The 18,496-nt window shown below is 49.6% G+C and overlaps 1 protein-coding gene across 5 annotated transcripts in view; it reads left to right on the forward strand.

Annotated features, from left to right (window-relative positions):
• The window catches only part of LOC142579985 (luciferin 4-monooxygenase-like), a 122,877-nt gene extending 106,602 nt beyond the window's left edge, over positions 1-16,275 (forward strand). For all 5 annotated transcript variants that reach the window (XM_075690687.1, XM_075690692.1, XM_075690690.1 and 2 more), the window contains one exon: positions 16,108-16,275. In XM_075690687.1, the coding sequence (XP_075546802.1) occupies positions 16,108-16,226 (119 nt within the window). In that variant the 3' untranslated portion in view covers positions 16,227-16,275. The remainder of the gene's footprint in view (positions 1-16,107) is intronic.
• The last annotated feature ends 2,221 nt before the right edge of the window (positions 16,276-18,496 follow it).

An 18,496-nucleotide genomic window follows, 5' to 3' on the forward strand; every position in this document is an offset into this window, starting at 1 on the left:
GTATTAGTAAAACCAATTTGAGCTCGATCGCATATTGTAATCGTAGGACTTTTAAGGAAGGGAAATATAGTACTGCATGTGACATGTCACTAGATAAATTGATGATCTGAAGGCTTGATTTTATAAATGTTGTAGATATGGCATGTGCGTGGTGTATGTGTCTCCCCAAACTGAGATGCAGTATTCTAAGTGGCAACGTATAAATGCGTAATAAAATGAAGTTCTTATATTTTGTGGAAAATGCTATCGCTTTAAAATTAGTACTCTTATTCTAAAACATATTTTTTTGAGATCATGTCAGTGTGCAAGTTATACTTAAAAAGGAGCTCTAGTTTGATGCCAACGAGCACAACTTCACGTTCAGGTAAAAGAACATGAGTTTGTAAGATGAACGGTGGAGCGGGCGCAATGACACATTTATGTGTATGAAAAAGCAAAAAGAGCGTTTTAGAACGACGGATCTGTAGTTTACTACTTGTGCACCACGCCCATAAATTGTTTAGGTCAGAAGTTAATCGGTTCATTACAGTATTTATGCATTTGCTATTGATAAAGATAGTAGTGTCGTCAGCATATAGTATAGATGAAGTACCGGTTAAACAGTGACGAACGTCATTATTGTACACGAGGAAATGTAAAGGGCCTCAAAGCGATCCTTGTGGGACACCACTGGGGTCTGATGTAGCACCCCCCGCTCCCCCCGTGAGGATGAACCACTGTGATGACCCACTTATGGGCAAAGGTTCGTGTTCTCAATGTTTTAGCGGTTCTCTTAGGCGGAGCCTCCGAGAACCCAATTGAGGACGAAGCCGTTGGTTTGGACACACACACAAAGACTTTTAATCACACACAAAAGAAGCATAAAGCAAATAAAAAGAAACAGAAAACATGCTTAAATTACACACTCAAGAAAACATTGCGGTAAGGAACGCTCTTATAGGGCTTGCACGAGGTTAGCGAGGGTGCGAGTTCGGGCTTGCCACGAGGGCGGGGACGCGTCGCGGTCTCGACACGGCAACGCGGCGACAAGCTGGCAGAAGGGGTGGCGCCGGTCTCACCAAAGGTTGCGGCGTAGGCTGACCGACCGGGTACCGGGAGCGCGCCAGCTCTGGCGAGGCGAGGTAACGCTGGCGGCTGGGTGGCAGGAGTGGACGGCGGCGGCGTTCTGGCCGGGCAGAGAGCTCGGGCCCGTAGCCCGACTGCTCCCCTCTCGCCCACGGGCACGGAAGCTCGAACGCCGGCCTCGGGCAGCAGGCGGCACGGCAGACGGGGCGGCGTTCTGGCCGGGCAGCTGGCGTAGAACTCGGGCCCGTAGCCCGACTGTTCTCGTCCTGCCCACTGGCGCAGAAGCTCACCGGCCTTGAGGAGCCGACGGCACGCTCAGGTAGACGGGCGACGCACAGGAACAGGTTGGCAGGAGGCCCCGGGCGGGTGAAGTCCTGGTGGGCTCGGGTCCGGAACCCGATGGCCCGTCTTCAACGCCCGCTCCGGTGGTTGACCTCCTCCTGCCGTCGTTTCCTGGGACTCTCCTGGCGTCTCCCCGGCGTCTCCCTGCGTGTCCTCTTGCGTGTCGCCCCCGTTCTGCCAGCGCACCACGCTTTTTGTCGTGGTCTGGCCGATTTGGCATTTACTGATTGGCTGCCCGACGCCCCGTGGTCTTTTCTAATTGGTTGCTTTTTTCCTTTTGTTCTCTTCCTGCGCCGCGCGTTCACGTGCCGGGCGCTCTTCGGCGTCGTCGTTTTTCCTCCTTCCAGCTCGGCGCGCGTGCACTCCGCGTCGTCTGCTCTCGACGGTCCCGAACACCGCACCGTGTCGCGCACCACACATCACATAAGCCCCTTTTTTAACAAGTTTTTCGGAAGAAAAACTGCCGCTCAGTGCGCGACACAGTTCACACATGCTCGGAACACTACAGTCACAGTCATGGTCCGTTCACAAGAACTCACAGTACAGTTCACTGAGCATACAGATCAAAGACAGACAGTAATTGAAAAACACCACAACAAACTCTATAGAATAAAACCTGTAGCACCAGAGGCTATCACACCACACTCTATAAACAATCAAGTTGAAGTCACCAAGTCCGAGGTCACAAGTCCGTGAAGAGCCATAAGCGAAGCATCGGCTCCTTCAGGTGACCCTTTGCCATATCAACCTAACTAGACCTTTATCTTCTCGGTCAGAGTCCACTGGCCAGTTCATGACCATATCGCTCCGGGCAATAATGTATCTGCATGGTGTCGACCAAGTCACTGTCTGCGCTCTAATGTAGTCAACATTGCAATGTGTGGTTGCAGCATCAGTGCCAATGGTCGAACCAGACGCGAGTGCATGAGAACACAAAGAATGTTCTGAGTCCTTAAAGCCATAATCTGGTGGCGTACACTTGCATGAGCCCTCCCAAGTGCACATAGGGTCACAAGCAGTTGCCTTTATTGAATTCAAAGGACGCAGTAAGGACAACTCAATACTTTTTATGGAAACCAAACCTGGTTCCTCAGCAGCCCTGATATTTTCAGGTTCATCCTGCCCATGGTGCGAACCCTCAGACGTGCTATCTTTAGCCTGTAGGAGGTGCTCGGTTCGAACTTTTTGAACCAGTCCCATGCACGGCAGCTCTGAACACTGCACGAAACAGTCATCGCCTGCGCTGTGCTCACGCGGCACTAGTTGAGGTATGGAAGCAATATGCTCCTTGTCTTGTGACCATACCTCAGTATCATTGCCTACAATGGCATCATTACAAGGTGTCTCTCCTTGAGACACTTTTTGCTCGCCAAGACCTGACGTCATGTCGGAGGGAACCCTCGGGTCGTCCCTGCATTGCTGTGCTGCGTCCTGAACAATGGAGCTCGTCCCTTCGGATCAAGCCTCCGCGAGTGCCTCGATGCAAACGCGCACCCTGCGAAGCTCTTCCTTCAGGCGCTCCCTCTCAGCTGCCTGTTCTGCAATTCGCCTGTCACGCTCTCTCTGAGCTTTCCCGCATATCAACAACCATCTCTCTTGCACCCACCTGTGCAAGTCTGCCCCATGTAAGCCCAATCGCTGGGCCACGGTGGCTAAGTCAAACAGACTAATTTCTGGCTGTTTCTTACCCAGATATGCGCCTTCCGCCTCTGCGACTTTTAGCCGCAATTGTAAGTTATTCTCCTCCAATGCAAGTTCCTCCCTCCTAGCCTTGCGCTCCTCTGCCTGCTCTTCTCGCGCACGCGCTTCCTGCTCGTTTATCCATTCCCTCAACTCCGCACCTTCTAGCCCCATGCGCTCGGCTAAGGCTAACAAGTCTCGTGCGCTAGCCATAGTTCCTAGCCGCTAGAAGAAGGATCCAAACGAACGGCTTTGTCCTGTCGCACGGACGCCAATTTGTGATGACCCAAATGTGGGGTGCAAAGGTTCGTGTTCTCAATGTTTTAGCGGTTCTCTTAGGCGGAGCCTCCGAGAACCCAATTGAGGACGAAGCCGTTGGTTTGGACACACACACAAAGACTTTTAATCACACACAAAAGAAGCATAAAGCAAATAAAAAGAAACAGAAAACATGCTTAAATTACACACTCAAGAAAACATTGCGGTAAGGAACGCTCTTATAGGGCTTGCACGAGGTTAGCGAGGGTGCGAGTTCGGGCTTGCCACGAGGGCGGGGACGCGTCGCGGTCTCGACACGGCAACGCGGCGACAAGCTGGCAGAAGGGGTGGCGCCGGTCTCACCAAAGGTTGCGGCGTAGGCTGACCGACCGGGTACCGGGAGCGCGCCAGCTCTGGCGAGGCGAGGTAACGCTGGCGGCTGGGTGGCAGGAGTGGACGGCGGCGGCGTTCTGGCCGGGCAGAGAGCTCGGGCCCGTAGCCCGACTGCTCCCCTCTCGCCCACGGGCACGGAAGCTCGAACGCCGGCCTCGGGCAGCAGGCGGCACGGCAGACGGGGCGGCGTTCTGGCCGGGCAGCTGGCGTAGAACTCGGGCCCGTAGCCCGACTGTTCTCGTCCTGCCCACTGGCGCAGAAGCTCACCGGCCTTGAGGAGCCGACGGCACGCTCAGGTAGACGGGCGACGCACAGGAACAGGTTGGCAGGAGGCCCCGGGCGGGTGAAGTCCTGGTGGGCTCGGGTCCGGAACCCGATGGCCCGTCTTCAACGCCCGCTCCGGTGGTTGACCTCCTCCTGCCGTCGTTTCCTGGGACTCTCCTGGCGTCTCCCCGGCGTCTCCCTGCGTGTCCTCTTGCGTGTCGCCCCCGTTCTGCCAGCGCACCACGCTTTTTGTCGTGGTCTGGCCGATTTGGCATTTACTGATTGGCTGCCCGACGCCCCGTGGTCTTTTCTAATTGGTTGCTTTTTTTCCTTTTGTTCTCTTCCTGCGCCGCGCGTTCACGTGCCGGGCGCTCTTCGGCGTCGTCGTTTTTCCTCCTTCCAGCTCGGCGCGCGTGCACTCCGCGTCGTCTGCTCTCGACGGTCCCGAACACCGCACCGTGTCGCGCACCACACATCACAACCACCAAAATTTACAACGCGTTTTGGTAGTGAGGAAACTGCGGATGAGCGAAAGAGCTGGGCCATGAATGGCCAGAGCTTCAAAGTTGTAAGAAAGAATGCTAGGACAGGTTTTGTCAAATGCTTTACTGAAGTCAACAGAAACTGAGCCAATCATATAGCCGTCGTCAAGGGCTTCTTTTCTTTCGCCAGTGAATTATGTTATTGCTATTTCAGTCTGATAACCATTAGAAACCAGTGTTGCTCACGCGTGAGAACATTAAATTTGTGAAAGTAGTTTGTTAAGCGGTTGTACAATTGCTTTCTCAATAAACTCCCTGAAAAAGGATAGCATGTAGATTGGGCCATAGTTTGAAATTAGTTCTTTGTAACCTTTCTTGAATATAAGGCCTATTTTACCGCATTTCAATTCTTCGTAAAAAACGCCTGTTTTAAGCATGGAGTTAATATTGTGCGCGAGTAGATCGGCGATATTGGATGATATCAATTTTATTTTCGACGTTTCTAAATCACCAAGGCGGGGACCTGCAGTAGTAAACTAGCAATTGAATTAGACACTTCTTTGGGTCACGTAAGGTACAAGTAAATTGAATTTGGGGTTTTCCTGAATACTGGCTGTCGAATACTGTCTGGTAAATGCCTGTGTAGCACAAAAAAAGATTTAATCATTTGCGATATCAGTGCTTTCCGTTCCTGCCCTTGTTCCTGTATTAAGTTTGTTCAGTGTGCGGTTTGATTAAGACAGATGAAGAAATGACCTAATGGTATCGCAGGCTTTGCGGGTATGATTTCTGTGTTTAACGATCGCTTTCTCAAAGTAGGAGCGCTTGGCTTCTTTCAAGAGTCTGGTAACTGTATTAAAATAAATTATGTACCGCCACTTTAGACTTACAATAAAGGGTTGGCGTTTTAAATATTACTTTCATTATTATCACGTTTATTATTACGTTATCAAGTTTATTAGTACTTTTTAAGCGGTATCCTTTTGTCCAGGGCTTTGTAGGGTTTTGTCGCGGCTGAGAACCAGTGAGTATCCTGTGTTCGGCTCGTAAAGTGTGAGTACATGCTTCCAGCTTTGTTTTTAAATCACCGGAAAACCGGGATTAAGTCTCGCATTGGAATAGTCAAGTTGCAGTTGATTTCTGCGATCTGAATAATGAAGTTAGTGTTGTGAAAGTTTTATGCCGCGTTGGTACGGTGGGTTGATAGATTTTAAAAGAACGAGCACGAGATTGTTGTCCAATATGGGAACGGTGAAAAAGCCAGCGCATTGCTCTAGGTGTAAATTTAATAATAAACTGTTAATGAGTTAGATCATCCGAACGGAGGACATCTTGTGGGCACAATTATTAGTGAATCTAGGCCATATTCTGCATAGCAGTTGGTGTAATTGAAGCAATGACTATCAGAGGGGTTAGGAATATCTATGTTTACGTTACGAAGGATAACGATATTTTTGTTTTCGTTTGCAATGATGTTCAAGATAGCATCTAGTTGGGAACAGAAACTAACGGAACAAGAAGATAGGGAATGATATACGGATCCAATATTGTATTTCTATTGTTAGCTGAAAGGAAAGATTTATCGAATTCCAAGCATACGAATTCAACGTTAGTGCAAGCAAAAGAGAGATGGTGGCGACGACGATGTGGCTGGTTATCTTGGACGAGAAAAAGACAGAAGAAATATGAAAGGCAGGGAGGTTAACCAGATGCAAAGATTCGATTTGCTATTCTACGCTAAGGAGAGAGGGGAGTTTAAGTGATAGCAAAGTAGAGATAAAGAAAGAAAGGAGCATAGACATACAATCAGAGTCGGTAACTGTCACCGCACACCATCACTGCAAAGCACAGTAGCATTTGCAGCACTATGAGCATCTGTTCAGGCTACAGCCGTTTGTCCAATTCTGGTGTTCTTAAAAACATCAACAGTTCCCTCATCACCCTCCGCTGCTTTGGCTTGTCATGTCGGCATTCCAAAATAAGTTGCTCTGTTATAAGACATTGTTCAAAAGCGCGCTATCGCGATTGCGAGCGATCGTCTCTGTAAATTGTAGCGAGGACAGTCACAGAGAAGGTGTTGAAGAGTGTTCTCGCTACCACATCAACACACGAGGCGTCGTCCGCCCATCCGATTGGGAATGCAAAAAAACTTCGTGAAGGCCAGAACTAGTCATATTGGACAAAACAGGGTAGCTTCGCGACGGCAGAGTCCTGCTGGAATGCAAATGCGTAAACAAAAGTCTAGGTTGCGCAGCCGGTTGCTTTGAAAACTTCCTGCGTTCCACAAAGAGAACGTGACATCACGAGCGATCATTCGAAGTTTTCTAGCCGCATCTGTCCTTGATAACGGTATCGGCTTGTCTTCCTCGCCTTGAAGAGCCGACCGAGCAGCGTTATCGGCGTGTTCGTTGCCTATGACGCCGCAGTGACTTGGAAGCCACTGAAGTGTCACGTGTTGACCTTTCTCAGACAAGGCATTGATTAGTTCTGTAATCTCGAATACCAGTTGTTTGTGCGGCCCACGCCACAGGGCTGATAGCAAAGACTCCAGTGCTGCCTTCGAGTCACTAAATATTGACCATCTTCGAGATTGTTCTTGCCTGACGAGACGAAGTGCAGCGCGATGAGCTGCTAGTTCCGCAGCCGTCGGTATCTTTGGGTGACACATCTTGGAACTCACGGTGGTGGCCTTCGCTGGGAAATCCACGGCTCCAGAGGAATACTGGAGAGTTGCCGATCCATCAGTATAAATATGTACGTGGTCGGCGTACCTCTGGTGCAAAAGGAACAGAGTTAGTTGTTTAAGAGCAGGGGATAACAGCTCAGATTTTTTTCCTGATTCCCGCTACGTTGAGGTGCACAGCAGGTCGAGCCAAACATCACGGAGGAATCAATGGCTTAGTTGCTGAGGTGAAGCCTGATTGAACGTTGGTGTAATAATCCTAATTCGTAGTATATTATGATGACGGCGCCTTTTCAGGTGGGAGTGCTGCCAGATGATGGGAACGGGCGCGGGCAAAGTGCCTAAGGTGCAACCTGAACACTTCCACTGCAATGTGTGTTTGTATGGGTTGGTGCCGGCTGATTGCAATAGCAACCACTGCCGATGTGCATTTTGGCAAACCATGACAAACCCTGAGAGCCTGAGCTTGAATAGCCTATAGCGCACGAAGATTTGTCTGGCAAGTGTTGGTTAGTACGGGCACACTGTATCTCAAGAAGACCAGAAAAAGAGCCCTGTACAATTGCAACATTGTATGCACTGACATTCGCCAAGTCTTTCGGCCCAGAAAGTTGAAACGCTGGGAGATTGCTGTCGGACGCTGTTGCAAATCGGTCATGTGCGTGCTTCGTGAGAGATTTCTATCAGTGATTATGCTAAGAAATATGCGAATCTTCTCATAAGAAATTATCTGGCCGTTTATTGAGATGGCGTAGGGTGTCTTGGACGATAACTGCTGAACCAACATACCGAACATCCTTACGTATATATACTTCTCTTGTGTATCCGGGAATACCAAATAACTTGCTATGAGCGTTAGTCAGGCATATTTCGTATAGGCAGATGATAGTGAAAGCTACATTTAGATTAAAAAATAAGTCGACAATGATATGATACGTAATTAAGATGCTACGTACGTTAAAGTATATCAGATATTTATGGTTAAGCCTGGCGTTCTTTAGTGAAAGTTTTATTTCTTCTGAAGTATAATACATCGTCTGAAATATTTCTTTGATTAATTATGAAAAGGTTCGAATGGTTACGAGCTGATTAGCTAAAGGTGGTGTGTGCTAGAAATGACGTAAACGCGGCTCCCTTCTGTGTTTCGTGCTTTGATCCGGCGGTTCTCCGTCCATAGGAATTTCCAGTGGTGCTGTGTTTTAAGTTGGAGGGCTTGAGCAAACAGACATTTGTTGTCTTGTGTTCAGTGGTCGTTAATAAAGACATTGATATCTGCAGACGGGGGAAAGCGGGAGTGTTAGTGTTTAGTCGTGCTTTCTGGGCTATACTTAAAAATTCGGTCCTTTTAGTGCGGGAGCAGAAGCGTGCTATTTTATGCTTATCCTCCTTGGCAGGGACACGGTGAACAATGTCTATGTCAGATGGTGCCACAGGCGACTAATCTTGTCACCGAGTTTTCGCAGAACAGCGCATAGTTATTGCCCTGTGTACACGCCACACCTTTGATCTCGAGAGTGTTTGTACGAGAATACTGCTCGAGGTCCGCCACTCTTCCAGCCATCATTTCGTATTATTTTGCGAGCGTCTTGCTCTCCGCACTCACAGCGTCTCATTTTCCCCTATGTTCTTGATACAACTGGTTGATCATGCGCAAACTTGCACACATTTCTACGATTTCTCGCCTGAGGGCGTCAACATCGCGAGCGAGTTGTGCATTACTAGACATCGCTAAAAAACCGCGGGAGTCAACCTGGCAGCAGTAGACGTGACAGAACCGACGTGACAAATGCCGCATAAACGCGAATACTAAGCTGCCCAGCCAAAGAGTACGGCTTAGAGGCGTTTTAGAGGCCAATGAGGATAGCTATAGGGGCTTCTTGGAGCGCCATCTTTTCGTTATCATTTCTACCGGAATTTTTTCACGTCTTGTATGACGTTTCGACCGTGTATATACAGCGACGAGAAATGGAAATAAATCTTTTGTTGAAAGTTAGTGATGTATACATCAGACGTGCCTTTCTGTTGTCCTTGTTCAGCTTGCGCTACAATAAAATAAGATGTGCTGCTGCCAAGTGAAGCATGAGGCCAGGCGGATCCTTTATTGTAGTGCTGGTAGCTCCACATCGAGATCAGTGGCAACGCTGCGAGATGTCACTAGGTGTTCATAGCGGTGTTAGCTGGTGGTGCTGGTGGGCGTGAAGTCCACGTGCCAAGATATCTGAATACATGTCACCGCAACGGTGGTGGATATCAGCGCTTGCCAGTTACGGCGCTCCGATGTGCGCACCCAAAAAGTATGACTTTCCGTCGTTTCCTTGTTGCGACGGCTGCTGCTGCCAAGTCTGCAATCATAATATGCCTATTACGTGCGCTACACATTCCATGGCCTGGACAAATGTATGTATTTTTCGTAATCTGAACTAGAATGTCGGCTATAATCCCTGTAGGTCACTAATCCACACCGCGATATTTTTATGGCGTCTATTATTCCTCATTCCGTGGGTCCTCACGTAATTCTGAACTTCTTCTCACGGTTCTGCTTCAACCCGTACATTTGTACCAGCAGCATGCAGTGACCTTACACTTCCCTTTTCAAGGATAGCGGTTAACTGCCAGTCGTCACTTGGTAATATCTTCCGTTCGCGCTCGAACGCATCTATATTCGTTTTGTAATGGGTGCATCGAACAGTTCCGAGGGTAACGTCTCTTCGTAATCGAGGAGGCAGGTGACGAAGAGCAGAACAGCTGGTTGCCTGAACGGCTCACACTCGTGCCAAGCACTGGCGATCCGGCTGGCCCAATGGTTGCACAGCAGGCATGGAAGAGACGATCTAGCTGGCCTTGTTAGTGTTTTCTTCTTCTTCATTACAATTACCCCCGGTGCAAAAGCAGAGCCATCCTGGCGACTTACGACGTGGAGACGAGCGGCTCATAGAATTGTTTCAGGCGACGCACGTGAACAACATTCCGTCCACGGCGGCGCTTGTCGGATGTCGATATAAGCGGCTCTATGACATAGTTGACCAGAGAGGTGCGTTCGAAGATGCGATATGGTCCATCATACTACGAGAGAAGTTTTGTGGAAAGTCTGAGCGTGGTAGAAGGCACGGACAACAAGACAAGGGTGCCGGGAGCGAAGATCGGATTCGTAGCGTCGCTATCACGATTGGCTTTTTGTCGTTGTTAGTCAGCGGAGGTGAACTTTCGGGCTAATTGACGGCATTCCTCGGCGTATCGGGCGACGGCTGAAACGGGAGCACATTCTGACGCGTCTGGTGTATAAGGCAAAACCATATCGATGGTATGGGAAGGATCGCGACCGCAGAGAAGAAAGTGTGGAGAAAATCCTGTGGTACTTTGTGTTGCCGTATTATATGCGTACGTGACAAATGGGAGGATGATGTCCCAGTTTGTATGCTCCGATGAAACGTACATATCGAGCATATCACCAAAGGTGCGATTGAAACGCTCTGTAAGTCCATTAGTTTGAGGATGGTACGCCGTGGTGGTCCGGTGAACTATGCGCCACTTAGCAAGCAGAGCTTCAACCACCTGCGACAGAAACACATGGCCTCTATCACTCAGCGGTTCCCGAGGTGGGCTATGACGAAGAATGAAACGATGGCGTAGAAAGGATGCAACGTCACTGGCGGTCGCTGCAGGTAGAGCAGCGGTTTCGGTATAGCGTGTAAGGTGATCAACTTCTACAATAATCCATCGATTTCCAGCGGGTGTTAGTGGTACCGGCCCGTAGAGGTCGATTCTCACACGGTCGAAGGCACGAGCAGGACCCGGAAGCGGCTGTAATAAACCGTGGGCCGGATGAGGCGGAGATTTGCGGCGTTGGCATTGCGGGCACGAGCGGACAAACTTTTGGACAAAAGTAAACATTCCTCGCCAGTAGTAACGTTGCCGCAGGCGGTCATACGTCTTCAAAACGCCTGCGTGTGCACATTGTGGGTCAGTATGGATAGACGCGCACATGTCGGAACGCAAAGTCTTAGGGATAACCAGGAGCCACTTGCGACCATCGTGCTGGTAGTTGCGTCGATACAAGAGGTTATCCCGGACAGCAAAATGGACAGCCTGGCGACGCAGGGAGCGGGAGATGGGAGATGCAGGCGAGCCAGAAAGGAGATCCAGAAGAGAGGCTAACCAAGGATTTTTGCGCTGTTCTGATGCGCAGGTGTCGATGTCGACCGAGGATACCGCCTCAATGGTGGAGAGGGAGGCCGTGTCGGCTGGCAGCGGAGAGCGGGACAGATCGTCAGCGTCAGTGTGCTTGCGACCTGAGCGGTAGATGACGTGTATATCGTATTCTTGAATGCGCAGAGCCCAGCGGGCAAGGCGTCCAGACGGGTCTTTAAAAGAAGATAACCAACAGAGGGCGTGATGGCCAGTAACGACATGGAAAGGCCTGCCGTATAAATAAGGGCGAAACTTCCACAGTGCCCAAACGATGGCCAGGCATTCTCTCTCTGTGACGCTGTAATTGCGTTCCGCTTTAGTCAGCGCACGACTGGCGTAAGCAACGACGTACTCGGAGTAGCCAGACTTGCGCTGCGCAAGGACAGTGCCAAGGCCGACACCAGTGGCATCGGTATGCAATTCAGTTGGGGCGGTGGGGTTGTAGTGTCGCAGTATAGGCGGAGACTTCAGGAGACGGCGTAAGGTTACGAACGCGGTGTGGCATGCAGGAGACCAGGAGGATAGGTCGGTGGCGCCACTTAGGAGTTGTGTCAGAGGTGATATTATCGAGGCAAAATTACGAACAAAGCGTCTGAAGTAAGAACAGAGGCCGATGAAGGCGCGGAGTTCTTTGAGAGTCTTATGTTTCGGAAATTCTGCCACGGCGCGAAGTTTGGATGGGTCGGGGCAAATGCCGTCTTGTGATACGACGTGACCTGGAATCATGAGCTTGCGCGCGGCGAACTGGCACTTTTTCAGGTTCAGTTGCAGGCCTGCGTTGGTCAAAGTTGCGCCTGCAAAGTTGCAGGCCTGCGTTGCGCAAGGTCAACACTTGCCTAAGGCGAAAAAGATGCGTGCTGAAATCAGGGGCGAACACAACGATGTCGTCGAGATAGCACAGACACGTGCTCCATTTTAGGCCGCGCAATATATTGTCCATCATTCTTTCAAAGGTAGCAGGCGCATTGCATAGGCCAAATGGCATCACATTACATTTGTATAAACCATCCGGCGTAATGAATGCAGTTTTAAGGCGATCAACTGCTGACATCGGGACCTGCCTATTGCCCGAGCGTAAATCCAACGAAGAGAAGAATTGAGCGCCTTGCAAGCTGTCCAGAGCGTTGTCAATGCGTGGTAGAGGGATCTTTTCGCGTTATCTTATTAAGACGGCGATAATCGACGCAGAACCGAATAGAACCATCTGTTTTTGTGACGAGAACCACCGGTGATACCCACGGGCTATTGGAAGGGCGAATGACGCCGCGCTGAAGCGTGTCGTCCACTTTCTCAGTGGTCAACTGACGTTCCTCGGCGGATACGCGGTACGGGCGCTGCCGCAATGGCGCGTTGGAGCCAGTGTCGATGTGGTGGCTGACGGTTGATGTGGGACCCGGAGTAGACTGAGCGACATCAAAAGAAGAACGGAACTGGGCAAGCAGGTGAAGAAGCCGGGAGCGCTGCTCGAAAGTAAGGTCATCGGCAATGAAAGGTGTGAATAAGTCAGGTGATAGCGCAGCAGACGTGGAAAGTGCACAGAAGTCAGTGAGCTCTGTATACGAAGCATTCGGCACGTCGGTTATAAACATGTCATCAAGAGGCTGAACATGGCCAAGTGCTTCACCGAAAAGAGCCGTCAGGGCTGTAGGAAGCGGATTGCAGAAAACGATGGCGATGAGACCGGCTGAAATGTCAAGCGTGACGAAAGGGAGGGGAACGTCTTTGCGGGTTATGAAGAGTTCCGAAGGAGTGAAGAGGACAGTGCCTTCAGAGAGAGCGCCACAGAAGACGAGAACAACGGCAGACAAGTACGGCGGTATGGCGATGTCTTCCCGAAGGACTAGCTTAGCGGGAAGAGATGTGGCGCCGACGATGGCTACGTCACACAGAGGCGATAATTCGACTTCAGCACGTGCACAATTGATGACGGCGTTATTTCGCGAAAGAAAGTCCCACCCAAGTATCATATCGTGAGAGCAGGACTGAAGAACCACAAACTCCACAATATAGAGAACGCCCGGAATAACAACTCCAGCTGTGCATGCTGCTGAAGGCTACACTGGCTGGGCGCTTGCTGTGCGAACAGAAAACCCAGAAAGTGGCGTCGTAACTTTTCGTAAGGCGCGTGAGAGGCGTTGGTTTAGGACAGAGACGGCTGCTCCAGTATCAATTAACGCAACGGTAGCGAGGCCGTCCACAGTAAGGTCGACAACATTCGAAGGCGACAATGGAGGACTTGTACAGATTGATGGCGACGCTGTTCTTGCCTCCTGAACTGCGGCGCTTAGTTTTCCTCTTGCGTGGGTGAAGGGCGCCGACGCATGGGGGATAACGAGCGGCGACGCGGGGAAGGCGAACGACGTGTAAATACCGGATGCTTGGCTGGTGGCCTGTTCGACTGCCGACTAAAATAAGTGTCTTGAATAGGTTGCACGTCGGCGTAGGAAGGCGACTGCACCAACCCATCAGAGTGCAGCATGCGGCGGCGACAGAGTCGTGCAATACGGCCGGGAATACCGCAGGCTTAACACATGGGCATGTTGCCTTGTGTGTGCCAAGGATTAGCAAACGCAGGAGCAGGTCGATGAACGGGATGACGAACGGGTGGTAGCGGCCGTGGATGTAGCGCAACGAGTGGTTGACGAGGAGGCTGTGCGGCGACGGATGAGTAAGTAAGTGGCACGGCGACAGGGTACTGATGATACTGCATAGGTAGAGCCTTAGCAACTTGCTCTTCAATAACCCGCCGGAGCGTAGGGGCGAGGTGTGTAGGAGGCTGTGACGGCAGCGGCTGCTGTAGCTCAGCGAAGGGCATTAGAGAGAGCTGACGTGCAATTTCCTCCCGCACGAAAGCTTGGATTAGTGTAAGCAGGGGGGAGCGATCAGGGAGGTCGGTCATGCAAGAGAGGCCCTCGTGAGCAACTGAGGGGCGCCTGGTCAAATCGCGCTGCCTTCTCAACTCGTCGTAGCTTTGGCACAAGTTTATGAGCTCCGCTATGGTGTGCGGACTCTTGGCGATCAACATTTGAGAAATGTCATCGGCGACGCCCTTCAAAATGTGCTTAAATTTCTCATTTTCGGGCATATGAGCATCCACACGTTTGCACAGGTCGAGAACCCCTTCGATGTAACAGGTGACTCTTTCACCGCGCTGTTGCGCCCAGTCTCGTAACCGCTGCTCGGCGCGCAACTTGTGGATGGTGGGGCGACCGAAAACTTCAGCGAAAGTAGCCTTGAACCTGGACCAGGACTGAAAGTCGGCTTCGTGACTTTTAAACCACAGGTGAGGCACTCCCGCAAGGTAGAATATGACGGCATTTAACTTGACAGTATCATCCCATCGATTATGCAAGCTCACCCGTTCGTACGTAGCCAACCAGTCATTGACGTCCTGTTCATCCGTACCGCTGAAAACGGCTGGATGGCGTTGCGGGACAGCGCCAGAGCTGGCAACTGGGGGTGGCGGTGACGTCGGCTTGGGAGCGTCAGGCATGACGGGAGGCAGAGCCCGAGACCGGAGTTCCAGGGTGTAGATGTTCTTGAGTACCCCGTACCTCCACCAATTGTAATGGGTGCATTTAACAGTTCCCAGGGTAACGTCTCTTCGTAATTGAGGAGTCAGGTGACGGAGAGCAGGAACAGCTGGTTGCCCGAACGGCTCACACTCGTGCAAAGCACTGGCGATCCGGCTGGCCCACTGGCTGCACAGCAGGCATGGAAGAGACGACCTGGCTGGCCTTGTTATTGTGCTCTTCTTCTTCATTACAACTTGTACACTTCCTTCTCATAATGACAAAAGCGTAGTCGAGGACGGCTGAGAAAGTTGCGTGATGAAATTTTGACATTCCAAAGCGTAATATGGGGTCAGCTAGCACAAGAGAAAGGGTAATTGAGATAATTAATAGATGCTTTGTTCAGTAGTATACGTAAGTACGCTGACAATGATGATGATGTTATACCCTGGGCATACTCATGGGAGCAACAGCTTTAGAATACACCAAAGAGCCACATTAGCTAATTATGTAACGTAGCTAGGGTTTGGCGTTGTCGAGGCCGCACATAGGCGACCGATCAGACCAGCACTCCGAAACCACTGATTCTCTCGCTACAGCGCTAGCCTAGAACCCGGTCTTGGCACTGAAATGCGTCCAATAGAACTAAACGATAAGTAAGGCGGCGACGCCTCTTCACCAGGAAACGGCTGTATCACAATTTTTGTGCCATGTAAGCATGAATTAAGGCTCATGAATAGCATAATTATATAGTGGTTGAAAAATAACAATAATGTGTCACTTGCATTGGCATGCCAATGTACACTGCTCCTCTTGCTTTCAGCAATAAACACTTGGTGGCGTTGGTGGTAGGTACATCGCAATGATTTTGCGCGTTCACCGGCTCGGTGGCAGGTAAGCGACACTGTCAAAAAACAGCGAACATTTTCCATGAACGGTTGTAGCTGCAACGCCACGCCAGCAAGCACTTCCTGGAGAGAAACTGAAGATTACTATGCCGGCTCTGCCGTTAGTGCTGCCTTAATACAAACCTTAGAATACGGATAATCACCCTGATAGAAACCGCATTAGAAGTTTTCTCGAGGACATAAGTTATTGAGATGATAACTGTTTCAATTGCAGACTCGGCACAAAGAGCGCACTTAGGTACCGATGGTTTTTTGAAGGCCTTAGGTTCTTATAAGCTTTAGTAAAAATTTAAGGCAGCTTTCTCAATGAACTTTCTTTTTCGATTTCGCAGCCAGCCTCGCCGTGCACAAACACCTCTACGGCGGTGTTTACTTCGTGGACTCCCTACCGAAGACTGAGACGGCGAAAGTGAACAGACCGGCACTGGTTCGCTCTCTCACGGGAGCCTAAATCTAGTCTGCCTTATGTCAAATAAAAGATTCAGTATGAGAATGTTTAACACGCTGGATGACTAGCGCTAAGATGAGTGTACGCTGCCAACCACTCAGCGGATGTGCGTATTATCGCGTCTAATAAAGGGAAGTATCTACAGGGTCTCTATGGAAGCGTCACCCTGGCCATGCCGTAGTTCCTTTTTTTTATAGACTCGCACTTGCTGATGAAGATCCTTTGGCCAGGGGAGGCAAAACGAGAATTCAGCATGTTGCAGGAGTTGAAGAACAAACACGGTGAACATTTTAGGGTTTTTTTTTTTCAGTGAACGTAGGCGGTGTTTGCGGCCATACTATAGGATGATGTGTGCTGCTGCTCCGGTAATTACATTATTTATAGATATATATGCGATAGTTATGTTTATGCCTCATGAAAATATCAGCGTACCGGTCTATGAAACCCATGTCAGGTTCACTTACAATAACGTAATAGTAAGCGCAGCTCTTTCTGTCTAACATTCGAAAGTGCACCGGCCTGTTAATAAATAATGCAATATATTCAACAACTTCTATATATATTTGACTTTCTTTCATTTCGCCATTTGGTATGTGCAACTGGTTCTGTGTTAATTCATGACCATATCATAATGTCCACTAATAAGGACAAGGACAGGGGGAGAAAACACAAAACGATGACACGGGCGGTAACTTTCAACTGATTGAGTCAAGGCAACACGTGCCAATATACAGACAAAAATAACATGCGCGGAACGGAGCACCAAGACCACTCATCAGCCTAGCGGGGCATTCACTTATGAAAAAAATTGATCTCTTATTTTTTATTGGGTCGTAACTCGAGCAAGCATGCTTCGTAGTGAACATAAAATTATTATCTACGATTTGCAGCTTATTTTTATTGGGTTGTTGACGTTGATAGTCCTATGAAATCTTGTCTCGTCGTGAAGCGTCACGGCGCTAAACAGAACTGTCGCCAAGCAAGGTGAAAAATTATTGAATCGGTGGACTTTTCCGCTCCTGCACAGCATCCTTGATTACTATCTTTTCACTATGCCAGGCTGTGCAGCATACAATAGGGCTAGTCCTTTTTCGTGCAAATGAAAAAAAAAAATAGAATTTAATCTACCATATTCTCATGCATGATATTATTGTGAGGCTGTAAACGAAATATAACATCTATAAAAACACTTTGAGAACGAGGGCATTTTATAATATCTGGCGATGTAATGTCACAAAGCACAGCAGAGTATCAATGCCCATGCTGCAAACGCTTAAAGTGCAAATGCAACGAAATTTCACTTTGGCTAAATAAGCAATAAAGGAGCAGTAGACACTACTGAGTAATGCTGGGATTTGGGTCTGTTGGTACATATATAAAGAGGTCGAGGATTTCGGACGAGTCATTATCTTACCAGCAAGGACTGTTCACCTGATCTTGTAAAAACTTATCTTATTAAGAAAAGTTTAACGTGTATGGCACGTGAAATTGCAGAATCTGAAGGGATTTCTAGACACGGGCCGGGATATGTCAGCATGGCCGCCTTCACGCTCTCAGGCAAAGAGGTGACATATTTGCACATGCGCCGATTATAACTCCTGGCTACAACGGCATGTACATATTTCTGATTGCGTTTTTCACTGGTCCATTCGTAGTAAGATTTCTTGCTCCTTGGCAACGAATGCAAATTTGACTTGTCGATCTGGAGCGGGTTCGCGCTTTCCGCTCGTAGTTCCGGATCAACTCGCTCCGTGCCGGATCGCTCTCACTTGCTCCATTACCGAGGCGCGGATTCGGGCGGAAATAGCTCGCGTGGCTTCCGTCTTCACGCGAAGTCAGTACTCGGTCGGTACACAAATATTGTGTTGCTTCGCTAAATGGCTACGTTCCGTGGTGCTGCAGAGCTCGCGCTTAGCGATGAAAGCTCGCACGACAGCATCTGCGAGGTGACGCACGTGCTGCACGAATCCTTCAATACCCGTTGTGAACGTGGGACGGTGACTTTGGTTGCCGTGGAAACGTACAGAGCGGAAGTCGGACATGGTTTCCGGAACCGGTTTGTGTCACGTGTACGCAGACTTCCTGTGTGATCCTCCGCGGGGCGTTTTTGCGCTCCGCTGGCCGATATGGATTTGTGAAACCTAGAGTACATTCTAGTGAAACCCGAGCGCTCGCTCGAGGATTTCAGCGGCCAGTCCAGATCAACCCGTGAAAAACGCCATGAATCATTCACAATAAAAGTTATAGGAAGTTCCGCGCTCATCGTTGTGCTC

Source organism: Dermacentor variabilis, chromosome 4 (assembly GCF_050947875.1).
Source record: "Dermacentor variabilis isolate Ectoservices chromosome 4, ASM5094787v1, whole genome shotgun sequence".
In the NCBI taxonomy this organism is placed as follows: Eukaryota; Metazoa; Arthropoda; class Arachnida; order Ixodida; family Ixodidae; genus Dermacentor; species Dermacentor variabilis.